Source organism: Aptenodytes forsteri, unplaced genomic scaffold, assembly GCF_000699145.1.
Source record: "Aptenodytes forsteri isolate BGI_AS27 unplaced genomic scaffold, ASM69914v1 Scaffold151, whole genome shotgun sequence".
Lineage (NCBI taxonomy): Eukaryota > Metazoa > Chordata > Aves > Sphenisciformes > Spheniscidae > Aptenodytes > Aptenodytes forsteri.
In genome coordinates this window covers 2,618,131-2,643,190 of record NW_008795939.1, presented here as the reverse complement: position 1 = coordinate 2,643,190, position 25,060 = coordinate 2,618,131, and the positions used below count along the sequence as shown (strand labels likewise).

General features: G+C 37.4%; 1 protein-coding gene across 1 annotated transcript in view; it reads right to left on the bottom strand.

Moving 5' to 3' along the window:
• Window positions 1-3,196: 3,196 nt before the first annotated feature.
• The window catches only part of LOC103903947 (guanine nucleotide-binding protein subunit alpha-14), a 49,600-nt gene continuing 27,736 nt past the window's right edge, over window positions 3,197-25,060 (bottom strand). Inside the window, exons 3-7 of the mRNA XM_009285263.2 lie at window positions 10,420-10,574; window positions 7,937-8,065; window positions 5,870-6,012; window positions 4,381-4,521; window positions 3,197-3,387 (exon numbers count right to left, since the gene is read on the bottom strand). Coding sequence (XP_009283538.2) covers window positions 3,197-3,387; window positions 4,381-4,521; window positions 5,870-6,012; window positions 7,937-8,065; window positions 10,420-10,574 — 759 coding nt within the window. The remainder of the gene's footprint in view (window positions 3,388-4,380; window positions 4,522-5,869; window positions 6,013-7,936; window positions 8,066-10,419; window positions 10,575-25,060) is intronic.

The window sequence follows — 25,060 nt, the reverse complement described above, 5'->3', positions numbered from 1 at the left end:
TAGTGGGCATGGTGGTGTTGGGTCAACGGTTGGACTCGATGATCTTAGAGGTCTTTTCCAACCTTAATGAGTCTATGATTCTATGTAATTGTCTCAGATACGGTGCAAAGCATTTCTGACAGATCTGTTTTTCGTGTGTATCACAATACTTATTTCATTATGCAGATCAAAATTTTACAAAGCATTTCACATTTTCATAGAGAAAACATCCGTGTTTATCATAATCTTCTCTTGAAATGCAAATTGTCATAGTTTGGTTATGCAATTCTTGAATGTCTTATGCTTCTCTGTCTAAAACTGATATAATCAGCAGATAGCTGACATCTTTTTTCCTGCTTATAAGTCTATTAGTCAAGATTTGCCTGTTGTTATTCTTACCAGTGGATTAATTTGGAATTTTCTGGCCAGTATATGCAAGTACATATATGCATTACCTAGGAGCTTGAGCTTTGTTATTTGACCTAAGAAATGCAACCGTGATCTTGGTCACAATTTTTGCTTTTGTGACTGCAAGTGGGATCTAGGGATCTAAAATTCCACTCACAGCAGACACAGGGGTTTTATAAAGAGGTTTTGATTGGTTTTGGGCAAATCTGGAACAAGAATTCTAAATATTCTTGTAATATTTCAAGGGAGGAGTAAATTGGCTTTCAAGTCTCCTCCTACAAGGAGTAAAAGAATGTCCATGCCATTAATTTTTATTAACTCATCATCTCCAGATCAATATATCAAAGGCTGAAACAAATGTGCCAGAACAGGCGTAATGTGGTAGGACACTAATAGGCAAAAAGGGAGAAAAACTGAACTCTCTCTTTGCCGGATGTCTCCCAGTTTTTTATCTTTGTGGGTTTTCATCCTTGTTGCATCAAGCAGATTGAGAACTATGTGCAGAGGTTTGTCTTGGTAACTGCTCTTGTGAATGTTTTTAAGTTGGCTGTGAAGTGTGAAAGAAAAGTGTTCTTCTACTGATGGGTCCTGTAAAATGCTAACTGTCTCACAATCTGCAAAGATTGTACTCCAGCAAAGCCAGGCTCCCGAATTCATGGCGCCAATGTGCTCTTCACATAAACAGCAAATCTTGACTCAAGATACGGAACTGCCAAGAGTTTAAACAGACATTTTTCCAGAAGTTCCCACGGAGCTCAAAACTGGATCAAGCAGTTCAAGCGTTTGAGGATTTCATATGCTTTCCTCCATCAGATCTGCTGCCCTAGAAAAAGTATTTTTGATGTCGTCTTTTCATGTGACTGGAAGTTCTTAAGTTAATGTAAAACTTCAGCATCTCCAGATTTTATTACAAGAACTGCTTTTGAATTAGTGATTAGTTTAGGTTTGTCGAGGACAGCAGGTCTGAGGACTTGTCATGATGTCAGTGCTTCTGAGGGAGGGTAGAGATGAGATGTCGGGGACACGGACGACATACACGCAGCCGTGCTGTTTTATTCCGTGCTTTCTGTCACTCCCCCGTGGCCGCCTCCTGTTCAGCGGCTGGCGCTGCACCCTGTACCTCATCCCAGGGTGTACTGCACTGTTCCCTCAGTGTTGATTACTGCCACTCACTAGTATGGGCACAATGTATATAGGTCAGTGTCCTTCCCTCACAGAAAACCGTTCAAGCAGTGTAAGAACAGGCTTCTGCTGCTTGTTCCAACACTAAAGAAAGAACAAATGAATTAAATGTTACAGGCTGTTTTCTCCCTAGCAACCAAAACCAGCTCTGGACATACTTTACTTTTTCTGTACTGCTGGACAAAAGGGAACTGTGCTGTTTAATATGTGAATCGATAAACATTTTTTATGGGCAGTGAAAGGTCGGGGTGTGCTTTTCACAGGACTGAAGTGCAAAAGCCATCAACCTGGCTGAATACACAGAAGCACTACTCAAGCTGAAAAGCCAATATAACCTGAATTTTTTCTGTGCTGCACAGAAATTGCTATTTTATGCTGATAGTAAAAACTATTGCTATAATATTTCTTCTTGGAAAAATGGAATTGTCATGTATTTAAATACAGAAGAACCTCAGCACATCTTTTTGGGCTAAATTTCTGCTAATAAATGACTGTTCTACTGAAACACTCTCCCTACCAGTGTTGCTGTGTTAGCTGATCCAGTGCCAGTGACTACCACAAATTTTGTATGGGTAAAAAAGGCTTTCAAGCTTGCCCTAATGTCTGAGAATTTTTGACCCAGTGAAGGAGAATTGACTAAGCTATTGGAGGTGCTGGCATCTTCAGTGGACATGGTTTGTAGTTGGGCAGGGAGTGGAGGAGATGGGAAAATGGCTGGAAATCTTCTAGAGCAGAGGCTTTGCTGCTCTTCAATCTATGCAAAACCACCCATGAAGCTCAACAACAGGAAAATGCCAAGTGCCAAAAGCAAGTTACGTTAGTGACTTGGAGGAATTTAAGGCCTAGTTTATCGCAGGCAGCTGCGGATGATTGCCGAGCACCTGTGGCAGTGAATGCTGAGAACGTTCGCTAAATGCCTTGCTGTTTGAGAAATGCTTTTCCCCTTCAGAAAAGAGTTAATTCCATGGACTGCCTACAAGATCTTAATTTGTCATTCCTCAACGGTGAAAGGTATCTTATTATTGTAAGGCACTTGAACAAAAAGGCAATGATACGCAAGGGTCACCGATAATTAATCTTTTGTAATGATTCCTAGACCATTAACAGGTTTGGCCTATGAAGGCTACTGAGAGATGCTTCTAAAAAGTGTAATAGGTTTACCCTAGTCTTTCAACTACATTGCTCAGAACAAGAATATAAAAATGTCTAGCACCCCTAAAATAACACTAACTTGTCATTTTTAAGGCATCACTGTTTGAAATTTTATAAGCTATGATTGTAAATGCTAAATGAAAAAAAAAGAAAAAAAAAGAAAAATCTTAAGAAAGTACAGCAATGTAGTTATGCACATTCTTCTAAATATACTTAATTCCCACAGCTGTCAAAAAAATAACTCACAGACAAATCTAATATGGGAAATATGAACACAGTATTTTAAATGTATAGCTTAAAAAGTAAACTTTAAAACTCATTCTTTACAGTTCTCTTAATCCATACTTCTTCAGTAAATATAAATCCTCCTCCAATTTCTGTAAATGGTATTTAAAAAGACACCTTTTTTTTTTTTAATCAGTACAGGCTGTGCTGTGAGTAAACCACACTTTGTGGCTGAAACCATGTTTTTTCTTTAAACCAGGTTGAACTCCCTCAGGTTTAACTGCAGGATCGTGTCCTTGACGGCAGCGAAGACGAAACGAATATTTTCTGTGTCTGTGGCACAAGTGAAGTGGGAGTAGATTACTTTCTCCTTGTCTGGATTCTGATCCTGATACAGCTTCAAAATGAAGTCTCTAGCAGCTTTGACGTCTTGTTTAGGTCCTAATCAAAAGCACAATTAGTGGTTTTGAACAGTTAAAAGCTATGGGTCAAGGAAGAAACATATGGACAGTATCTTAAAAGGCTAATTTCATATTTAAAGGTGAAATTGCCATAAAGGCATGCTCCCTTCTTGGCATTTTCTCATTCATATGTTAGTGGAGCAAAAGCTGTTACAACACTGCTTTCTAAAATGTGTGGAGTATGCTTTTTTCAACAGTAAACCTTACAGGTCAAAGTAATTTTTCATAAAAGCCTACGCAACTGAAATTATCCAGCATATATTAATAGTTTGCTACATTATTGTAGTATGTCAAAGACCATGAGAGAAATTAAATTTTCTAAAACACATAAACAGGATTCTCTTTGGCCAAGAGAGGGATGTGCGTTTTCTCTGTAGCTATTAGATTATTGTAATTCTTTTCATTATTAGTTGTAGGATTCAACATGATACATATCTTGCAGAATATAATACTGTAGTAAGTAATGGAATACATTTGTGATTATTTTCATCATTCTTTTGGTGACTAAGTATCAGTAGTATTTGTTAAGGAAAGTTATTAAGGCAGCTTTTTAACTTTGGATTTTTGTATAGGAAACAAGTTATAATAATGAATGCAAAACTGTACTATGGGTTTTTACTATATAAAGAGTTGGAATAATAGCAAGATTCCCCAAGTTCCCCCTGTATCTTGTCTCTTGAGATCGAAGATGAAAAAGGTGCTTCTCATAAATAAATAGTGATCATGCCACTCTAATGGTAACAGAATGGCTGCAAGAAACCTCTTAAGACTCTGTCCGCAATGCTCCAGTAAAAAAACAAAGTTCCAGTAAAACTGAGTAACTTACGTTTGTATTTTAACGGATAGAGTACAAAAAAATAGATACCAAATATATTGCATAATTCCACTTTCCCTGTTCAATTTAATGAGGAAAAACTAATTGGTTTAAATATGACTTTTAGCTTTGTGAAGATAGTCTGGGAAAAATGCTTACCTGTGTATTCTGGAAAGTAACTAATTAGATGGGAATACATTATTTTCTCTTCTAGAAGATCTTTTTTATTTAAAAACAAAATGACTGAAGAATTCAGAAACCAGGGATATGTAATGATAGTTTTAAATAAGGCCTTGCTTTCTTAAGGCCTTGCTTTCTTCCATTTAATTCTACAACAACAAAAATTAATATGAAGTTACACTCTCTAGACAGTAGCATATACAAATCACATCAGCCAGAGATCAAAAAGGTTTTTTTGAAAGCTTTTTTAAAAATATTATTTTATTAAGCGCAATTGCAAAGCATTGGTTGATCATTACTCTACATGTTCTATATCCTTTTACTCACTGGGTTTTGGATCAGTGCTATGAATGGCATGATGGCATGTGAAATCAAGGTAAGCCTTAATAATAGAAATTATTTGAATTCTTATATGAGTTAGTGAGCAGCCATGGACTGCTGCTCTATGAAAGCCTCTTCTGACCTCACAGTGAGAGCTGAAGCAGGGTGTATCGGGTCAAATATCTGATATTAACATACTGTACATAGCTAAAGGACAGGAGTATATGTACTCATCTAGACTAGTAATAAAGTCTGTTCATTTCAAGAGAGTTCTAAGGAACACCACGTTCAGAGATTGCTGTTTGGAGTTCCTGGGGACAAACTTGTGATAGCAGTCAGTTCGTTATTTATTTCCTAATGTCCAAAGTGAGCATAACAAAATGTTCAAGATGGTGAAAGGAAAAAGAAAACTACAGTTACCGAAGTTGTTCATGCACCAAAAGATGACAGGGAACTTTGAAAACTCTATCTCAACTACAATGGATGTTGTGACACTTCAGCAAGTGAAGTAGGGCATGCTTTTCACAGTTCAAACACGTCTTGAGAAAGTGACCTGTAAGGGCTTTGTGACTTTACAGTTCAAATGGTATTAAGCATTTTTGAAGGACATTTGAAGGAATCCTCATACTGCAGGATGTAAAGCAACCACTACCAAAACGAATGCAGTTCCACTAATAATGCTTTTCTCTAATTGCCTACTGTTTTCTTTTTTGCATCCTTCTCTACAACATCTGGCTACTGCTGCTGATGGCACTTTAGAACAGATGGGAGAACTCCTTGGGAAGGAGGTAAATTTTAAGTTATTTTAATTTTCCTTAATTAATGCACAGGTTAATTCTGAAACATCAGAGATTTAAAAAACAAAACAAAAAAACTCTAATTACAGATGACTGAGGTAGTTTTACTTGCTGAGAGATATTGCTGATACTCAAATTCTCAAACATTTGACATGGCTTAAGTGATTTAAAACATTTTTAAATCACGTTTTGTCTTTTAACTTTTAGAGGCAGGCTGCTAATTTAATACAACTTTGGGACTGCTTCATCACCTTCTTAATGTAATTCTAGTGCAAATGCTTTTATGAAGACATGTGAATGCTGTCTTTCTTAAAAAAGCATACATCTTTTTCTGTACCTTATTTAGATACCCCCACTCCTTACCTCATTGTCACATTCTGCCAAGACTTGATCATATTCACTTAATGCAACTAAGAAAATGATGGAAGTAACACTTTCAAAACAATGGATCCACTTCCTTCTTTCTGACCTTTGGCCACCTACATCCACCATCCTGTTAAACCGAAATACAGTCAATATATTAGTAATTTTCATAAGATACTGTAAGTATATCCAAAGGCCTTATAATAGATCACCTACCTGAGATAAGCTTGAACTGTGAAAAGTATATCTTAACATTGTATGTTCTGTTTCATATTTAAACTTGATTTGCTTGCTGTAGTGCTACAGCTTTCACTGTTCTTTAGTGTTGCTGTGGGTTAATCCCAGTGGGCAGCTAAGCACAACACAGCCGCTTGCTCACTACCCCCAGATACTGTGGGTGGACAGGGGGAGAGGAAAGAAAGAGTAAAAGCAAGAAAACTTGGGGGTTGAGATTTAAAAAAATAATAATTGTTCAATAAGTGAAGGATAAGTGGAAGAAGAGATAAAGAAAACAAAACAAGCGATGCAAAGGCAATCACTCACCACCTCCCATGGGTAGACTGATGCCCAGCCAGTTCCCAAGAAAAAGATGGCCAACCTCCCTAAAGCCCCCTGTTTTCACTTTTGTCACTAAGCATGATGTTATATGGTGTGAAATATGTCTTTGGTTAGTTCAGATCATCTGCCTGGCTGTGTACCCTCCCAACCTCTTGCGCACCCCCCAACCTATTCACTGGAGGGGCAGAGAAAAAGAGAAGGCCTTGGTGCTGTGCAAACACTGTTCAGCAAAAGCTAAACCGCTGGTATGTTATCAGTACTCTCTTGGTTACAAATCTAAAACACAGCACCACATCAGCTGCTATGAAGAAAATTAACTTTATCCTAGCCAGGCCCATACAAGTGTATAAGCCACTTGAGGCAAATGCAAAATGTAATTCTGGGGTTTTTTTCTGTGTTGGTAGAAGTTTTAGCAAAGGCAGATGTAAACATACTGAATTTTATTTCCCCACACACTCCAAAATCTCTCTTGTCCCCCGCAAACCCCAGTGTAGTCATCTCTCACTCCTTAAAACAATCAAAATGCTCACAAATATCTTCATTCTAAATCAAATTCCTTTGGTTTTGCAGACAGTTAAGTGCCTCACATCTCATCCAGGTCAAAATGCTCCCTAGAACATTCAATTTTCCAGGAAAAAACAAACAAACCACAAAATCACAGTTAGGCTGGTTTGACCGTGTATTATCAGAGTGGATTCTGGTTCTCTGCTGTAACTGCAGGCAGGTGTTTGTTCATGATGAAATGGGTGGTTTGATGGAAGAACATCTATAATCATGCTAGTGTGAATTCTGCAATTTTGAAATAAAAAAATAGGCTTTCCCTTAGAAAATCAGTAACCCCACCTGTTGCGATAGCTTGTCTAGTAGCAGTTAAGGTAATTTTAAGGTGCTTCTCAGACTTTCTTTCAACTTTATGAGTACATTTGTTTCTCTCAATTCCACTGAACATTTTTTTTTTTGTATATTATATGGCAGGAAGAATATAAGTATCTACTGTTGTGACCCTCCACTTTTTTTTTCCCCCCCTCCTCCTTCCCTCAGTGTCTCCAACTTCATTCCCTAACTTTATCTAACTGAAAGTTATAAACTCAGTTGAGGGCTTTAACATATCTATTAGGGCCCTCTCTTCCAAACAGTTAGTCAGGAGGCAAAAACTGTTGGCTCTAAATGGAATTAAACTACATTCCAATATTAGCACTCATGTTACTACAAATACCTTGCCTCTGCACCCCCCATCCAAGACTTTTAATTAAACTAATAGTTCAGAATACACAGCAGTTGGGCTGCCTGAATTGAAAAGCTTTTTTCATGTAATGTAAATTTCAAAAGGAATGTTTTGAAACACCACTCAAGTTAACGGTATTAACTTTGGAAACTAAAAGGGCTGGAAACACATACAACACTCATTGAATGCAAAAGCTGACAGGCCCTTAGAAGTAAAGTTGCAGCAACTACTTTCATAATTGTATACTGAATCATTTGACAGGCACTCTTACCTAAATATAATATTTTCTAAATCAAAAGGATACTCAATAATTCCTGTAGTTGGCACTCGGACTCTAAGAATATCTTGCTGAGTTGGCACAAATGAAGGCATAGCAATACGATCAAGGTCAGTAAGATAACTGAAAAGTTAAATATACAACAGAAACAAGATTAATGCACTGTCATAAATTAATCACACAGATTCAAAACCAAAGTACTAACCAGCAATCACAGAAGTGTTACCACAAAAGCAGCTAAACAGAAATTCATGGCCTTAGCACAATTGTTGCTGGCATAAAACAATAAAACCCTTTACTTTAACTAAGACCTGCATGTACATTTCAGACAGAATACTACTAGTCAAAAGAGATGATGCCTGAATGTTCTATAGATAATCAGTCCACACCCAGAACGATGAATTTTATTTGAATAATCTTTGCTATTACCCCAGAATTAAAATCAGAATTGAGACTTGAACACAAATATAAGTATCAGTCCAAGCCATAACGTTTACCAACAGTACTCTTATCCCCTGTCACTTCATCCGTGATGCTAATATTGCACACAAATGTGAAAGGTTGCTGGACAGAATTCAGAAAAGTAATTAACGGAAAGCACTGCAAACATGAATGCCTCAAACTTATGTATTTTTAATATCAACGATAATGCATTTAGTTTCTCATCTGCCCATGCAGTCATTCTTAACTTTACCCTCCTTAGTTTCATAAAGCTCTTATGCTTTTCATGGCTGGGATTAAATTGTAGGATGACATTCCTGTGCCTCAATAAATGAGCAGTGTGTGAGCAAGACACAAAGAGCTGATGCCTGGTATTCCTCTCTGCAATCTATCTTGCCACCACCAGAAGGCAACATTAGATCATCCAAAATCCTAACAAGGCATACAAAAAGTGTAAGGTATATTCCAAATCATACAACATGATTGTAGCACAAACCTTCCTTTATTTAAGCACTAATTCGCCCCCTTTTCCTTTGGTGGAAGAGGGAGGGTGTCGATGTATTCTCCCCTTGCTGCCCAAACATCCCTCACATTTGTGGTCCAAAATCAAAAATACTCGCACTTAATGACTTAGAAAAGATTTCTCTTAAGAAAATTCCTCCTCTCCAGCAATGTAGCAAATTGTTATTGAGATCTCAATTATAATTAACAGTAAAAGGAAGATTTAATAAAATTTAAAATAAAACTGATTTTCAATTGTGGCTGATTTCTTGGAAAATGAGGCTACAGTAAACCATTAAGTGGCATCCTTCTTCTCCAAAGTAGGATTATTTAACAACAAGGCAGACAAACATCTGTCAAGAATGATAATGCTTAACGCACAGGAACAGATTGCCTATGTGTAATCATTCTGAGTTCAAGTTTACCATAAATGCCTAATCTAAATGTTCCTTGCTGCAATTTAACCCTGTAACTTCTCAACCGTGACAGAAATAGAAATGTAAATTTTCTGTTCTCATGAAACAATCATTTTTTCACAATTAAATTCTTTGAAAACTGGGGGAAAGACTTATCTTCATTCTTATTTATATCCTAAACGTTTCATGTAACTGAACTGTCTGACCTGCCCGCTTGTTGTCAATATATTTTGTACAGCTGTTTTTCACTATTTCCCCCAAGGGAAACTCAGTTATGTACCAGCTGTGTTGACCTCAGAACTGGGAGGGATGAGGTATGTTCAGAAAGCCTAAAATTAGTTTGCTTCATCACTCCACCTTAAAATTTGTTGTGTACTACAGGCCACCAGAGATACAGGTATAACTAATAAAATCATAGTGAACCTATCTCTTCATTATGAGCCGGCAGTGTGCCCAGGCGGCCAAGAAGGCCAATGGCATCCTGGCTGTATCAGAAATAGTGTGGCCAGCAGGAGTAGGGAAGTGATCGTGCCCCTGTACTCGGCACTGGTGAGGCCGCACCTCGAGTACTGTGTTCAGTTTTGGGCCCCTCCCTACAAGAAGGACATTGAGGTGCTGGAGCGTGTCCAAAGAAGAGCAACAAAGCTGGTGAAGGGCCTAGAGCACAGTCTTATGAGGAGCAGCTGAGGGAACTGGGGTTGTTTAGCCTGGAGAAAAGGAGGCTGAGGGGAGACCTCATCGCTCTCTACAACTACCTGAAAGGAGGTTGTAGCGAGGTGGGTGTCGGTCTCTTCTCCCAAGTAACAAGGGACAGGACAAGAGGAATGGCCTCATGTTGCGCCAGGGTAGGTTTAGATTGGATATTAGGACAAATTTCTTCACCGGAAGGGTTGTCAAGCGTTGGAATAGGCTGCCCAGGGGAGTGGTTGAGTCACCATCCCCGGAGATATTTTAAAAGACGTGTACATGTGGCACTTAGGGACATGGTTTAGTGGTGGACTTGGTAGCGCTAGGTTAACAGTTGGGCTCTGTAATCTTAAGGGTCTTTTCCAACCTAAATGATTCTATGATTAACTTCATTAAGTCTGGCTTGTCCTTGTAATTACACAGTGTACTTACTACTTAGCAGAGTCTGAGAGCTGGTACTCCCTCCGTCTGTCGTAGCATTCTTGAATTCCTGAGTCTTCCCAGAGCTTCTTGATTGCTTCAACTTGTTTTCTTTCCAGCACTCTCACTTTATCCACTTCCACTTCTTTGATCATCTGAGCACTCTCCTAATCAATTAAATGATACCACTATTGTGAGAAAGGATTGCTGTCAGCATGCAGTACACATGCTCCCCTTTCTTTATTATACCCTTCCCATCAATCAGACTAAGCATCAGAAAGGAACCTAGGAGAAAATAAGGAGTTTTAATCCTTGAATGCATTTGATTTTTCAAGTCAAATGACTGCTACTGAATGTTTTAAACAAGTTAGTCTTGCTTACTGTCATCCAGATGTGATTTTTCTTTTTAAAAGGGGACCTTGACAAAGGTCAGGAGCTCTAAACCTACCATCTTTAAACTAACTGAATTTTAATACCAATTTATAACAGTGGTTATGTTTTCTAGATACTTTCTTTAGTACAGATACTTTTGGTTTGTTTGTTGGTTTGGTTTGTTTCAGGACAAACCAGAGGCTGACCTAGCAAAAACAGTCATCAAGCAGGCATCAAATTCCTACAAGCCATCTTCTGTTTAATGCCTATCTCAGTGAGATACAGCCAAGGTACTACTTTATGGAAAGAAATAATTTTTATTTGCACTATGCTGTTAACTGTAAGAGGTATTGCAAAGATAAATGTAAGTTTTGCTTTTAAAGGATACAAAAGAATCTACCATTCCGCAGCGAGTGGTGCAGTTGTTTCGCTTGAGGGAACAGATGCCATCCAGAGGGGCCTTGACAGGCTTGAGGAGAGGGCCTGTGCAAACCTCATGAAGTTCAACAAGGCCAAGTGCAAGGTCCTGCACCTGGGTCAGGGCAATCCCCAACATCAGTACAGACTGGGGGATGAATGGATTGAGAGAAGCCCTGTGGAGAAGGACTGGGGGACACTGGTGGATGAGAAATTACACATGAGCCAGCAATGTGCGCTCACAGCCCAGGTGGCCAATCACATCCTGGGCTGCATCAAAAGAAGCGTGGCCAGCAGGTTGAGGGAGGTGATTCTGCCCCTCTACTCTGCTCTGGTGAGACCCCACCTGGAGTACTGCATCCAGCTCTGGGGTCCCCAGTACAAGAAAGACATGGACCTGTTGGAGTGGGTCCAGAGGAGGGCCACAAAAATGATCAGAGGGCTGGAACACCTCTCCTGTAAAGAAAGGCTGAGAGAGGTGGGGTTGTTCAGCCTGGAGGAGAGAAAGCTCCGGGGAGACCTTATTGTGGCCTATCAGTACTTGAAGGGGGCTTATAAGAAAGATGGAGAAAGACTTTTTACCAGGGCCTGTGGTGACAGAAGAAGGGGCAACGGTTTTAAACTGAAAGTGGGTAGATTTAGCTTGGACATAAGTGAGAAATTTTTTTATCATGAGGGTGGTGAGACACTGGAACAGGTTGCCCAGAGATGTTGTGGATGCCCCATCCCTGGAAATGTTGAAGGTCAGGTTGAATGGGTCTTTGAGCAACCTGATCTAGTGAAAGATGGCCCTGCCCATGGCAGGGGGGTTGGACTACATGATCTTTGAAGGTGCCTTCCAACCCAAACCATTCTATGATTGGAAGTGTTCTCTTCTGTAGCTGTTCAACTACGTATATACTGGTGTTTGCTAGTACCTTTAGTGGTCTGGAAAAGGATTGTTCTAAATGGCATTTAATATTGAAATAAATTAACTTATTTAGTGTTTGGAATATAACAGATCGGTTACTGTACATTCAGTTTGCGAACACTTTTTCCAGAATATTGCTAGATATCACCTAGATTTTAACTTGCATCTTCTTTAAAAATGAAATAAGGTTTCTTCCCTACCTCTCCTTTAAGCTAGGGACAGTCTCAAATAGTAACACTACATACAGATCTGGTTTGGATCTGGGGCAGTGAATTCTTGGGTCTGAACTGGAAAATCTGAATACTGATAGACCTGTTAATCTAGTCATTCAAAATGAGATAAAGATCAGTCAGAAAACAGGACTTTCATAGTTATGGGGTCTTTAAGTTACCGTGGGCAACTGCAAAACTATGTAATATGGAGTCTAATGCCTCAAAAGCAATTTCTCCTTGCTCAGTTCAAATTAATTTTAAATATTGTAATTCTCCAAAATGTTGTGAATATACTACTCTTCTGAGTTTTCATATTAAAGACTTACAATGCAGTCATAATGCCTGGGCAAATTCTCCATGATTGGAATTATCTTTCATTTTACAGGTATTCTGTTACACAAAACCAAATGCCAAGTCTTCTGATTTTTATTAAAACTGTTTTTTTTAAAATGGTAGTTAAAGCTTGAAACATAACTGTTATAATTACTTTTAAGATGTAAATTGTTAATAAACGTAAAATAGTTTAAAATGCATCATGGTATAAACATTCCTGTTAGTATTTCTTGTAGATTCTTTACAGATATAATGTAATCCATATTGGTTTTTTACCTTAATTTACACAGCATAACTATCTTAGCAAGACAGGTAATATTGTCTATTGAATAAATTTTTCTGTTCTGTAATTATTATATCAAATGTTCGTGCTGATCCGGAACGATGTAGGAAGAGCTCTACCTGTGATTTATACTTTATTTAGGCACTGTATATGAGGCAAGAGATTAGAGACCCCGTGTCTCTAAATTTTCTAACCTGCTATAGCTCTTTAAGCTAGTTCGACATCTGATAAAATGGTTAAATGGCCTTTGTTTCCTCTGGTTAAACACTATAAGAGGTAACTGAATGATGTAAGATTCCCCACAAGGCTCACAGGGCTTTTATTATTTTGCTGTAGAATCCCACCACTAGGAATTCTAGAAAAGGGTTATTAAATCTTATCAACACCTAGTAATAATCTAAGTTTACATTTTAACAAATGTATTTTGGCACTGCCAGCCACATACCATGAAAGTAGTTTAAATATCATGAAACTTTACAATGGGGCTTTGACCTCAGTGTTTCAAGTGGACAGGGTCATACTTTAAAACCTTTCTCTGCAACTCGGAAGAACACCAGAAATTTAGTTTCCATTTCCCTCAAAGCAAGAGTGGAATTTTATAGAATTCTTACTTACCATTAAGAAGTTTGCCCAAGAGACACTGTGGAAATACACAGCATTGTAATACATGTAGGTGCTTTACAGAATGAACAGAAAGGGCTCACTAACATGAGAAGAAAACCAAACCAAACAAATCTACAATCATTACAGACCGAACCAAGGAACAAAGAGGGGAAATGCAAAACAGCACCAGCACATGTTAACAATGTCAGTTATTGGCAAAATTTATTTTTTTAAATGAAATACAAGCAACAAATGAGTTCCAGAATTCACTCTTAATTAAAATATGTATACCACATTATGCACTCTCTAAACACGGTATAAGCAGGAACAGCAAGTTACATTAAAAGTGCTGTAACATCTGCTTCTCAATGATATGGTGCAGGTAGAGAAAAGAATACAGATGATAAAATAAGGGTAAGTAAGTAGGAGAATATACTTATTCCATTAAAAAAACCCCACACCACAAAACAAAACCAAAAAACACACCTTCTGATCCTGGAGAGAAAACTGATCACGTATAACAAAGACAGTGGCAAAATTGCTTGGCAAATAACATTCAAAACCTGTGTCTAAGCTGCTTAGAATACTAAAAATCTATTAGTCTCTTAAAAATCTATTACATTATTCTCCACTGGAAATCAAACTTAATCCTGCAATTAAAGGGCAACTGATGGTGTATAACAAGCAACACTTCAAGGTTCAACTGTTAATCTGTTTTCATCCAAAAGATATACTAAAAAGAAACAAAATAATCAGGAAGGGTCTCGAATATGCCTTTTCCACTTCACAGTAATACCACTGGCTAAAAGCAGCTTTCTCATCTTTTGTGAAAGTGAAGACACAAAATAATCAGGAAGGGTCTCGAATATGCCTTTTCCACTTCACAGTAATACCACTGGCTAAGCAGCTTTGCCAGCAAAATGAGTATAATATTAAATACAACTTGTAATAAGGACAAATCTTTGCCAGACAAGAAATGGATAACACCACAAGCGACAACTGTCATTTTTTTAGATATATGAATAAATTTTATCTCCAGCTGTTACATGCAGTGCATAGAACGGATTATTTCAGTAAAGCTTCTTTTTGGAGGGTCTGAATCTCCACACTTGGAAAAAAATATTTTATTTGATACCTTGCAGCTCTGTCATATTTCTTAGGAAACTAAATGTTAAATAGAACCAAAAAATGGCTCTATGTGTTACCTTATGAAGCTCATTGTATTTATAAGGCCTGAATTTATATACATATTTAGTTCTTCACCCATAACCTAGGTTATTACTCCTTTAAAAAGCTTTCTGAGAAGAGTGTTCTGTTTTGGAGCAGTAACTACTGAAAGTGTTTCCTAAATATCCAGTGGTAGAGACAGGAATTACTCATTTTTAAAGTGCTGTGAGAACTAATGAAGCTCTTATTTTTCTAAGCATTTGTCTTTTATGGTCTTTGCACTTCACTTTCATACACCAGGTCCTTCCTCATTTGGCTGGGCAAAACAAACTACAAAATGCTCCAATAAAAGTCATACTTGGAAGCTACAGCAGGTTCTTCACAGCAAATAGAGGATCACAGGAAGGGACACAAAGTTGTTATGCAGTATTGGGAGGCTACAAGAACAACCAGTTCAGGGTGTATACCGCTTCAGAAAGTCATTATTTACCAAGAGATACTTAGCCACAGCAGGAGTTCAAGTTTTCATACTATGTGAATAGGAAGTTTGTATCACTGAACACGTTTTACATCTCTAAACATTTTTACTTTTACAGTGCCACTGAAATACAGATTATATCTCACTACAGAATATGTAGAAATATGCAATTAAATACTTGCCTCTTCTTCATACTATTGTTAGGCCCATAAATTGAACTTCTGGGGAGTATAATGTAATATATTGTGGAAGTAATTGTGTTTTACTAAAACCATGTTTGCATTCATTTTCATCTCATTTTTTTAAACAGTCCCATCAATTAATTTGACACAATGCATAGGGTGTGTTTGTTTCTAAAGAAATAAAAAGAGACTGCATAAAGGGGGTGGAGGCCACACACCACAAAAACCCCCTAAGATTTTATAATTCACTACACTGGGGATAGGAAGCTGCTATTCCCAGGCCATACGTAATTTTAGTAGAAGTTACCGATCAACAAATAGCATTTTAAGGTTTACTGAGAAGTTATGTGAATTTCAATTCTGTTGGCTTGTTGTTGCTGTTGTTGAAAATTCTTTGAATTGGAACCAAATGCAAGCCCAAACACAGACCCAAACGTTTAAGTCAATCTCCTCTCGGTACCAGCAAGGCTACTAAGTTTTGCTGAATTACAAGCACTGCATATAGCTCCCCTGGTTCAGGTATAGTGTTTTTCATATCTCAACCTCTATTACTGAGGTAAAGTACACACTAAGAGACTTCTAAAATTAGCTACACCATTACCTATGATTGCTTTGTTTACATATTTTGGGTACAGGAGGAACTGAACATGAACAAACCACCCTTAAAACTAAGGAAGTTAGCTTTAACTAAGCTAACAACTGGCTGAGCTGTACATAAAATATATACACTGCTGCTATTGCCAGTATCTCCTAATTACCATCAGAGGAAGAGACAAAAGTTAAATACATGAGGGTTGGTTTCAATTCCTAAGTGAATGCACATTTTTTAAGAGGAAAATTAAGGAAGGTGAAAAGAACATGGGAACTAAATGACTCAAGCATTTACAGTTAGGACATTACATTCTAAAGATAACAAAATATTGCTTATTTTGCAGTCTCGCGTTATTCAGCTTTAATAGTGCATTGTTCTATGGCTATGAAAAGGTACCTGGTCGTAGTCTGGATAACTGGACAGGAACAGCAGATTAAGTTGAAGATTAAATTTTTGCAAATTAATGAATTGATACCATCCTGGTTGTGCACCAACCACTTACCATAAGCTTTGATTGTATCTTTCTTACTGAGCCTATTCTGTCTGCCACCCATAGGCTGTAGTAAATTTTTTCCCTAAGTTTTCAATCATTATTAATCCCCACATTTATGATAACAGCAGGAATAGTAAACAGTACACCAGCTAGGAGTAAGCAAAGCAAGACTAAGCAGTCCAACTGTAAAAATACCAGGCCAAACCACCACTCAGATCGTAACTAGCAACACAAAATTTTGGCAAAGACCTGATTGAAAACAAGTCCTTACAGTCAGGTCTTATATAAAATTCAATGGATTACCCTTAAAAAACGTAAGAGAATCACAAGATGTTTGTTTTCTTCTTCACAAAATGAAACAGTTCGCAGTTCATCTTTATATATCTGTCTTTTGTTAAATTATATGTGAGTATGCACCCATGTATATGTAAATTTTGGTCAACTTCTTCAAACACAAGAGTTGTTTCTGTGGTATTACATACATGTGGACTAAAAGTAAGCAAGTACACATATAAATACATAAGTATACATATAAATACGCAGGTACAAATATAAATACACAAATACACATACATGTAATTTGTGGCTTCCAAACATCATTTTCCAACACTTCTACTTTACAGGGGGAAGGGAGAAACAAAAACTATAACATATAATCTAGTGACATCCTTTATTTCTTGGTTCATTTTTCCACTCCATAGTATACAGAGATCATTTTTTGGCACACTGCAAAAATATTTGGGTCACATACAATACCATACAATGCCACTGTATTTTGAAATGTGGGTAATGCACTAATGTTATCTATTAATATTGCACATGAACATATTTGAGATGTTTGCTCCATAGTCTTTACCCTCACAAACTTCTTTTACACGCCCCCAGATAGTCTATTCTCTGTTTTCCAATTACTCCCTTTCCTGTGATTTTGAGCAGAGATCATGTCAAGAAGATGCCAGCTATTTGAGGAACAGGTTCTATTCAGGAAAATGTGTCTACTTGTCTGTGATGCCAAAATCTATAGTTTAATTCAATCACATATACTAGATGATGATAAAAAGAATCCATTTCATAGGTCTGTATCCTGCTTTTACTAGTTATTTAGAAATAACTTTATCTTGTTTTCCTTCAGGATTTGCTGGTGTAAGTATGGCTTCCAGAAAATTGGAAAAAGAAAGAAATTTTAAAAAGTGAACACAGTCTGATATTCCTCATTCTTACTTTTCTTCTACTTACACTGGACCTACTAAATTCCAGCAGTTACAGATTTCAATCAGTGCTGTTTCAAATACTAGTAAAAAAAAACAGCCTAAAACAACCATATACAGTAAGTAATGCAGTAACATACCACTGTTATTCAACTGGCATGATAAATTAATGAGATTACTTTTCTATCTGCGTTTCCCAGCAGTGCTTAAAAAAAATGAATTAAACTGAATTTTCATCCCCTTCAAATGATACACAAATATATATCCATAACAGAAATTGTCTCTTTTCCTGAATAAACCATTTTGATTATCTAACCGTGGAACATAGACTAATTTGGGCTACAGAATTTAATCCAGCTAATCCTGTACATAGCTTCTGATTTACTCACATTATATCATGAGAAAAGGCAACCGAGTTTAGTGTGAAGATGTGAATTAATCTCTATCATTGTTTCAAAGGTTAAATCAGAGGAATAGCTCTAAGCACACAAAAGCTAACAAAATATGCCTCTGGGTTCTGCAGCGATGCAGCGTTCATACTTCTTCAGTGGTCAGGCATAAGCATGCACACCTTGTATATCCTCTTCTGTCCAATACGTTCTTGCCACCTCCTTTTCCTACACCAATATACTTGCAACAATTTTCTCCTTTATCCAGCCACCTTTACCACAGAACCTGTCAGAACCTAATATACCCTTGAGATCTCCCTCTTCTGTAACTTCGGCTGACACATGTCAATGAGTTTAAAAGTTACAAGGGGTGAAGAAAGACAGCCGTGCACATAGTGGGACCACAGAATACTTCTTAAGAAACCAGACTTAATACTTACTAAATTTATTCCAGCCTTATAAAACGATAGAAAAGGCTTATGAATTAGTCACAATACATTAAAAAAAGGTTCCATGAAGAAAAAAGTATGTTTCCCAATAATGATACTCACTTTGTAAGCATTCAAACTAGGGAGAAAGTTACTGGGGGATTTTGCTATTAGGTTGGTTTGTACACATATTTCACCAGGGACTGTAATGGTGTTCTTTCAGATTTATAGTGACTTAGGAAAAGCATGAATAAAGTTCTCTGGAGGTACAGAAAGGAAGGAAGCAAATTCAGGGCAAAAAAGTTGTGATTAGATAACATTAGTCTCAAATGAAAACAAAACACAAAAACGCAGCTAGCTAAGAATAGGAAATTCATCCATGCCTTGGTTTCCTTCCTTGGAAGTAATGAGGTTCACAGATCCAAAAGCCTGCATCTCTGTTCTGCACAGTCCTGCATGTAGAGCAAACCTTTGAAGTGGTAGGAGAGGTGGGACTCCTGTTGATACAGACTGAGATTTCCTAGGCTGAGGAAGAGTGTCAATTAGTGAATTCAGAGTCAGGAAAGAAAACAAATCAAAACACAAGCATTAAGATGGAATAGAATGATCTTCTGGCAAAGCAACAAATTCAACTACTAGTCCAAGAAAACAAGTTTTCAGACAGAACTTGCATAAAGTTTCTTCCTTCTGAGATGCACAGATTTAAAACACTGGAATTTTCACAGTGGAAACTGGCAGGTGTAAGACAAAAGTGACATAAGTAGGTTTTTAAAGATTATACATGTAAGAGCTACTGGGGTCACGAAGAGGTTCTCCAACCAACTGAAGACATGCATATACACACACAAAAGAAAAAAAAAAAAGGAAGGGAAAAAAGACAAGAATGTAGATGTCTAACCTCTACAGTTTGGTGGAAGTTCACTAGATTTGCCCCCTCCAAAACCACACATTCCACCTATTAAGATATCAAAGTTCTGAGGGAGTAAACACTGATACTGCAAGATTAATTTCCTCTCATTTATTTCTGCAATTCTACCAGAAAATATCTCAACTTCTTAGAAACTTTCTGGTTTTGTATTATAAAGAATGAGAATGCATCATGCAAAGGAAGTTATGCAGTGAATAAGTATGAACAACAATTCTGGATATTTACAGTATGCCAAAATTGGAAGAATTGAGCGATTCAGCGTTCCTGCATTCTAGCTCCAACTTCTTATATTCGTGTATAGAGGTTCTGCCTCACAGGCAGCTGGAGACAAGATCCAGATGATTTAGGCTTTGTGACAGAATTGGGAGCATCTCGAAAGAAAAAAATGTCTTTCCCAGGACTGTCTCATAAAAACATATATATATGAAAAACAAGAACTATTACTTATCTCTTCTCAGACAGCTCTAGACAAAGCAGCAGCTTGGTCTCCGTGCATCTGAAGTACCAAGACTGCTAATAAATTAAGCCCTTCTTGAAAACAAATTGCTTTCCTGGAATGAGATTGTGTCAGTTGGTCTCTGTACACAGTTCCCCATCCCTGGTGAACTTTACTTCTGACTTCATTACTTCTGACACAACAAATCCTGACCTGAGTAAAGAAAATAGGTGACATCACATGCCATCAGCAGGTACCTTGAATGAAATCACATACTGTCTCATTCTTAAAACACATATGAACATCAAACTTGAAAATAATAATAAATGCGTCATGTCCTTGGAGACTCCATGTTAAGAGCATCTGGAGAAAATGAGATTTCTGACAATGTGCTACAGGAACAAAAGAGGCAAATATAGTACAGTTCCACTGATTCCTTTCAGGACACAATGCTGCATCTTCATAATCACTCAGTACTTAATAATGACATACAACATTCACCTATCACTCTCCACAGTTTGTTTTTTTTTTAAAAAGACCTGGACATTTTTAAAGTATTTGACAGGCCACACCACACCTCAAGAATTCACTCACTTGCAGCCTCACTAATGTACTTACAGGATACAAACTATTTGCAGAAATGGTTTTGAATTCTGGACAGTTATTTTTGAGTGTGCTTCATTAAGATGTATAACAGCTTCATTAAATAGAGCTGAGTATGATTTATTTGCATAACAGTGAGAAACTTACCGAGAACAAGACTGATATAACTATTCTAAACAATAAAAGATGGCTCTGAGTTTTCAGTTTCCCTGTCTCAGAGTCTAGCTTTCAATATATTCAGAGACAAAGGGTCTTGATGGATTTGGGTTTTGTCTTTTTTTTTTTTTTTTTTTAAACTCAGTTTTGACTAAGGACATCACATGAAATGCATTAAAATGAAGATATCACTTCTCAGTGAAAACACCACATAGTAAATACTCTCGTTAATTCAGTATACAGGGAAATATGAAAGAATTACTTAAGTAGAAGTGCATCTTTAGAAACATTTAGGCCTCAACTGGCAATAGTCTAAATATGCTAGATGATTCCACAAAATGTATCTTAGTTTATGAGATAATCTTTAACATTTCAGTCTTTAGGATTAACATTTTGGTTATACTGCACTACATACTACGCTGGTTCTTCCAAACTTCTTCCATCTTCTTTTTGAAACAATAAATCGACCATCATTGTGAAGTAATGCAGGACTTCAATTTCTAAAAAATTTTAAACACAGGAAGTACCAGATATCTAACAATATCTAACAATCTGCTTTACCAATTTCCAGTCCATATTTGTAGACGTAATTAATTTAGATAATTCTATCTGAACTAAAATGAACTCCAAGTCTTTTGATGTTCACCCATTACTAAGGACTGTTTTTAAGGACAATGTCCTTGGAAGTGCATGCTTTCCCACTGAGCCAAGCTGTTCGGCTGTCTAATTTCCTTGCTAAGTGAATTCCTTGGATATTATCTTATGTAGCATTGTAAGGATACATCATGTTGTACGGCAGGTGAATGCTGCCAAACATAACATGTCCCTGCCCGGAGAGATTACATTCTAAAGACTTCAGACACCTCACGGCACAGCCCACGTGAGCATGGCTTCAGACCTATACCAGTCTGAAACGCTTCCTCCTTAACCCCTTCAACTCATGCAAGGCACCAGATGCACTATTCGTTCCAGTACCCAGCAGAAAAGCAAGTGAAGACGACTGCCAAATACAAACGTTACTGTTATTTTTCTATATTCAAGAATATCCCTGTTTCTCAAACAGGTAATTGGAGAATCTTATGTTAGACGTCTGTTAATACCATTTCTCTCAAGTTCTGAAGATTCTGCATTCTCAGCTTCTGTTTAATTTACTAAATCGTCAGTTTAAGTAATGAGTAGACCTAACAAACTTTAAGAAATTAATTCCACATCTTCATGAAAGCCATTTCCTGTTCATTACTCTCCACTGAGCTTTTTAAAATCCACAGACATGAAATTCCAGTCTTTTCTTTCCCCTCATCCGCTCAAATATGGGGAAGCAGAGCACATTTTGGTTTTGACTTTTGAAAGGCAAAAGGAAAGAAATGAGATTCACTGTCATTTCCTTGTTAAGTAGTGAGACCCTCTAACTGAAGAGACTTTAGGCTATGGCACAACTCCCAACTGCACAACTGATTCCTCTCTCAGCTGTCTTTATCGGCAGTGGCACTGGATAATGGAGTCTTGCTCTCACATTTAAATTCCTATCACAATCCTTTTTTTTTTTTAAATAAAAAATAATCCCAGCATATAGACTCTAGCCAACAGAGACCCACTTTCTTCAATAACACCTTGATGGTTTTATATCTCTTGAAGAAAATATTAGATATTACAAAACACTGTCAATTGAGCATCAAAGTTGATGTATTGCTTGAAAAATCTGGGCTGTTAAGAACAATACAAGACAGAAGATGCATCTTAAATGCCTGCCCAGTTTGTTAATGACTTACTTCAACAAGGGATGTTGGGAAACCCATTTTCCTCTATTCTTAAGATGGTTGTTACTTTAAAAGAGAGAAAAAATGAATGGAAGAACCAAAGAACTGACATTTTAGAGTGTATGTTCTCATGTACTGCTGTTGGTAATTTATTCTAAATGCTCTATATACACTGGGGCAGGAGATGGAGAGTGAATGAGTGTGTATTTCGCACCCAAATCAGCCTTATCACAGGTCTTCCAAATCTGAGGTATGGGCTCTAATTTTGTTACGACTTAGCTCTGTGGGAGGAACAGGAGGACTGTGTTGTGGTGTTGCAAATCTTCCTAGCAAACTGTTTAGAAACATTTCACAAAGAACATACCCAATGAGTTTTCATAATTTCTATGCTCCCCTCTGAGTCTTACAGTTCACATAGTAAACTTCACCTCTTATAGTTTTACAGATTAACATGAATTAAATATTGCTTGTAATATCTCTATTGATAGAGGTAATTATTTACAAATTATTGCTTAAAAAAACTGTATTTTCAAATATAGTACAGTATGAGCCTCTTTTTCTTTCTAAATAACTTGTTACATATGTCAGAAAAATAAGTGCCATGGAATTTTAAGCCAAGAAATTTTTTTGCATCTATGAGAACAGGAGAAGAATACCATATTTTCACCATATTCACCAGAATACAATATTTTCAGTGTCTATAATTTTATTTTTTAATCTAAGAATACTCTGTACTTAAAAGATTTGATGACTACAGTCCAGACCCTTTTCTCATCCTTTTTGCCTTTACTGCCTTAGATATAAAAACGTGTTAAAAGTGAAAATGCCTTACAAACTTTAAAAGACTTCTGCTGGACAAGTAGCTGAGTTTCATGGTTCCTCATTTATTACTTACTGGTAACTCAGTTTTGCTTTAAGAATGAGAAGTTGTCATCATAATACTTTCCAACTAGGAGCCGTGGTAGTGGTAAAATACAAAAATCCACAACTCTCTAATAAATAAAGCTGTACACAACCTGCCTCAGAAGAGATCTCATGCTGTTTCATCCAACAATAATCTTTGACTGAATCTCCCCTTCGCATGATGTGAAGCCACCTCCTTCCTCTCCAGCAGAGCAGACACACTGATAGTCAGGTGATGGGATAGTTGAGAGAGGGACACTTTCCATGCCTTTCGCTGAATTCACAGAACTTCTAGTGGAACAGTACTTACAAATGCCACTCTTTAACAGCAAATATTTAGTGGTGCCTTTTCCAGGTGACCGTCTAAATAGCACAGAAATAGTTTTTCAAAGTCAAAGTTATTTAAGCAGAAACAAAAGAGGAAAAAGACACATTCCTTCCACCTCCTAATTTGGAGGTTAGAGCACTCACTTGAAGAATGGAGACCTAAAGTTTAATCTCTGCTCTGATGTGTACTAAACACTTCTGAATGTTGCTCTTTTGTATTACTCTACGCAAAGTACCACACAACCACCAAGACAGGCTCAATTGTTTAGGATACCTTGCTCACTATGATGTGTTTAAGTTGTCCCTGTAACAAAGGCAGATAAACATCAAAACAGGTGACTGCTGAAATGCTTGATACAGCAACGCCTAAGTCTGCATTAATGATTTAATCCCAAATGACAATTCTTTACATTAAAGAAAAGGACATACTCCTTCATGCACAAAAGGCCTACTGCGTATCATATAATTGGAAGGATTCACCTTTTGATGGCTTTTCTTCACTGGCACCTGCTTCCATGACAGTTTTCAGCAAGTAGTTTTGTTGTATGCTAGAGTCCTCTAAAGCACAGAGAAAGTGGCTTTCGTAAAAGGAGTCCTAGCACACAAACCTACCAGACCTCTTTAAGAAAGTCATCAAGTACATTAGGAAGCGTGATACAGCTAATATGATACACTTTCAGTAAAGTCCTTAAATAAATGCTGTTAGGGATAGTAAATTATCACAGACAAAGGATAGGAGAGTAATCTTGTGAATTAAGAAGCAGCTAAAAGACAAAAAAATAACAGGGGGCTTAGATGATCCATCCTCACAGAGGAGAGGGTTCAGCAGCAGATTTGATCAGGTTATCTGTTTCTCCATTCCACAAATAATCCACAAAAGATTACACCTTTACTGAGATTACAGAGCCCGAAGATAACTCAAAATTAATTAAGACAAAGGCAAAGCTAAAGCTGACACTGAGTAAATGCAGAAGAATTTCACAGTGCTGAGTGACTGGAAAAATAAACTGACAGATCAAACAAAACAAACAAATAAAAAAAAAAAATCAAGAGGATCATTCATTAGTGGAACTACGAATGTCTTGATTCTGGCCTCTGTTTCATACCACATCCAGGCACTGGAAAGAATCATTGCAAGGGATCAGTATAATCACATCCCATTTCTTATAGACTTTCACTAATGGGCCCTAAGGCTCACTAGTAGGACTAGTGGCTGGACTTTTGGTTTTACTTGGCTGTCCTGGCGCAGTTTATACTGGGGGAAAGCTGGCCGGGGGGCCCGCTGCTCGGGGACTGGCTGGGCATCAGTTGGTGGGTGGTGAGCAATTGCGTCGTGCATCACTCGCTTTGTATATTCTATTATTATTATTAATTATTATTTTATTTCAAGTATTAAACTGTTCTTATCTCAACCCACAAGTTTCTCACTTTTACTCTTCCGATTCTCTCCCCCATCCCATTACGGGGGGGGGGGGG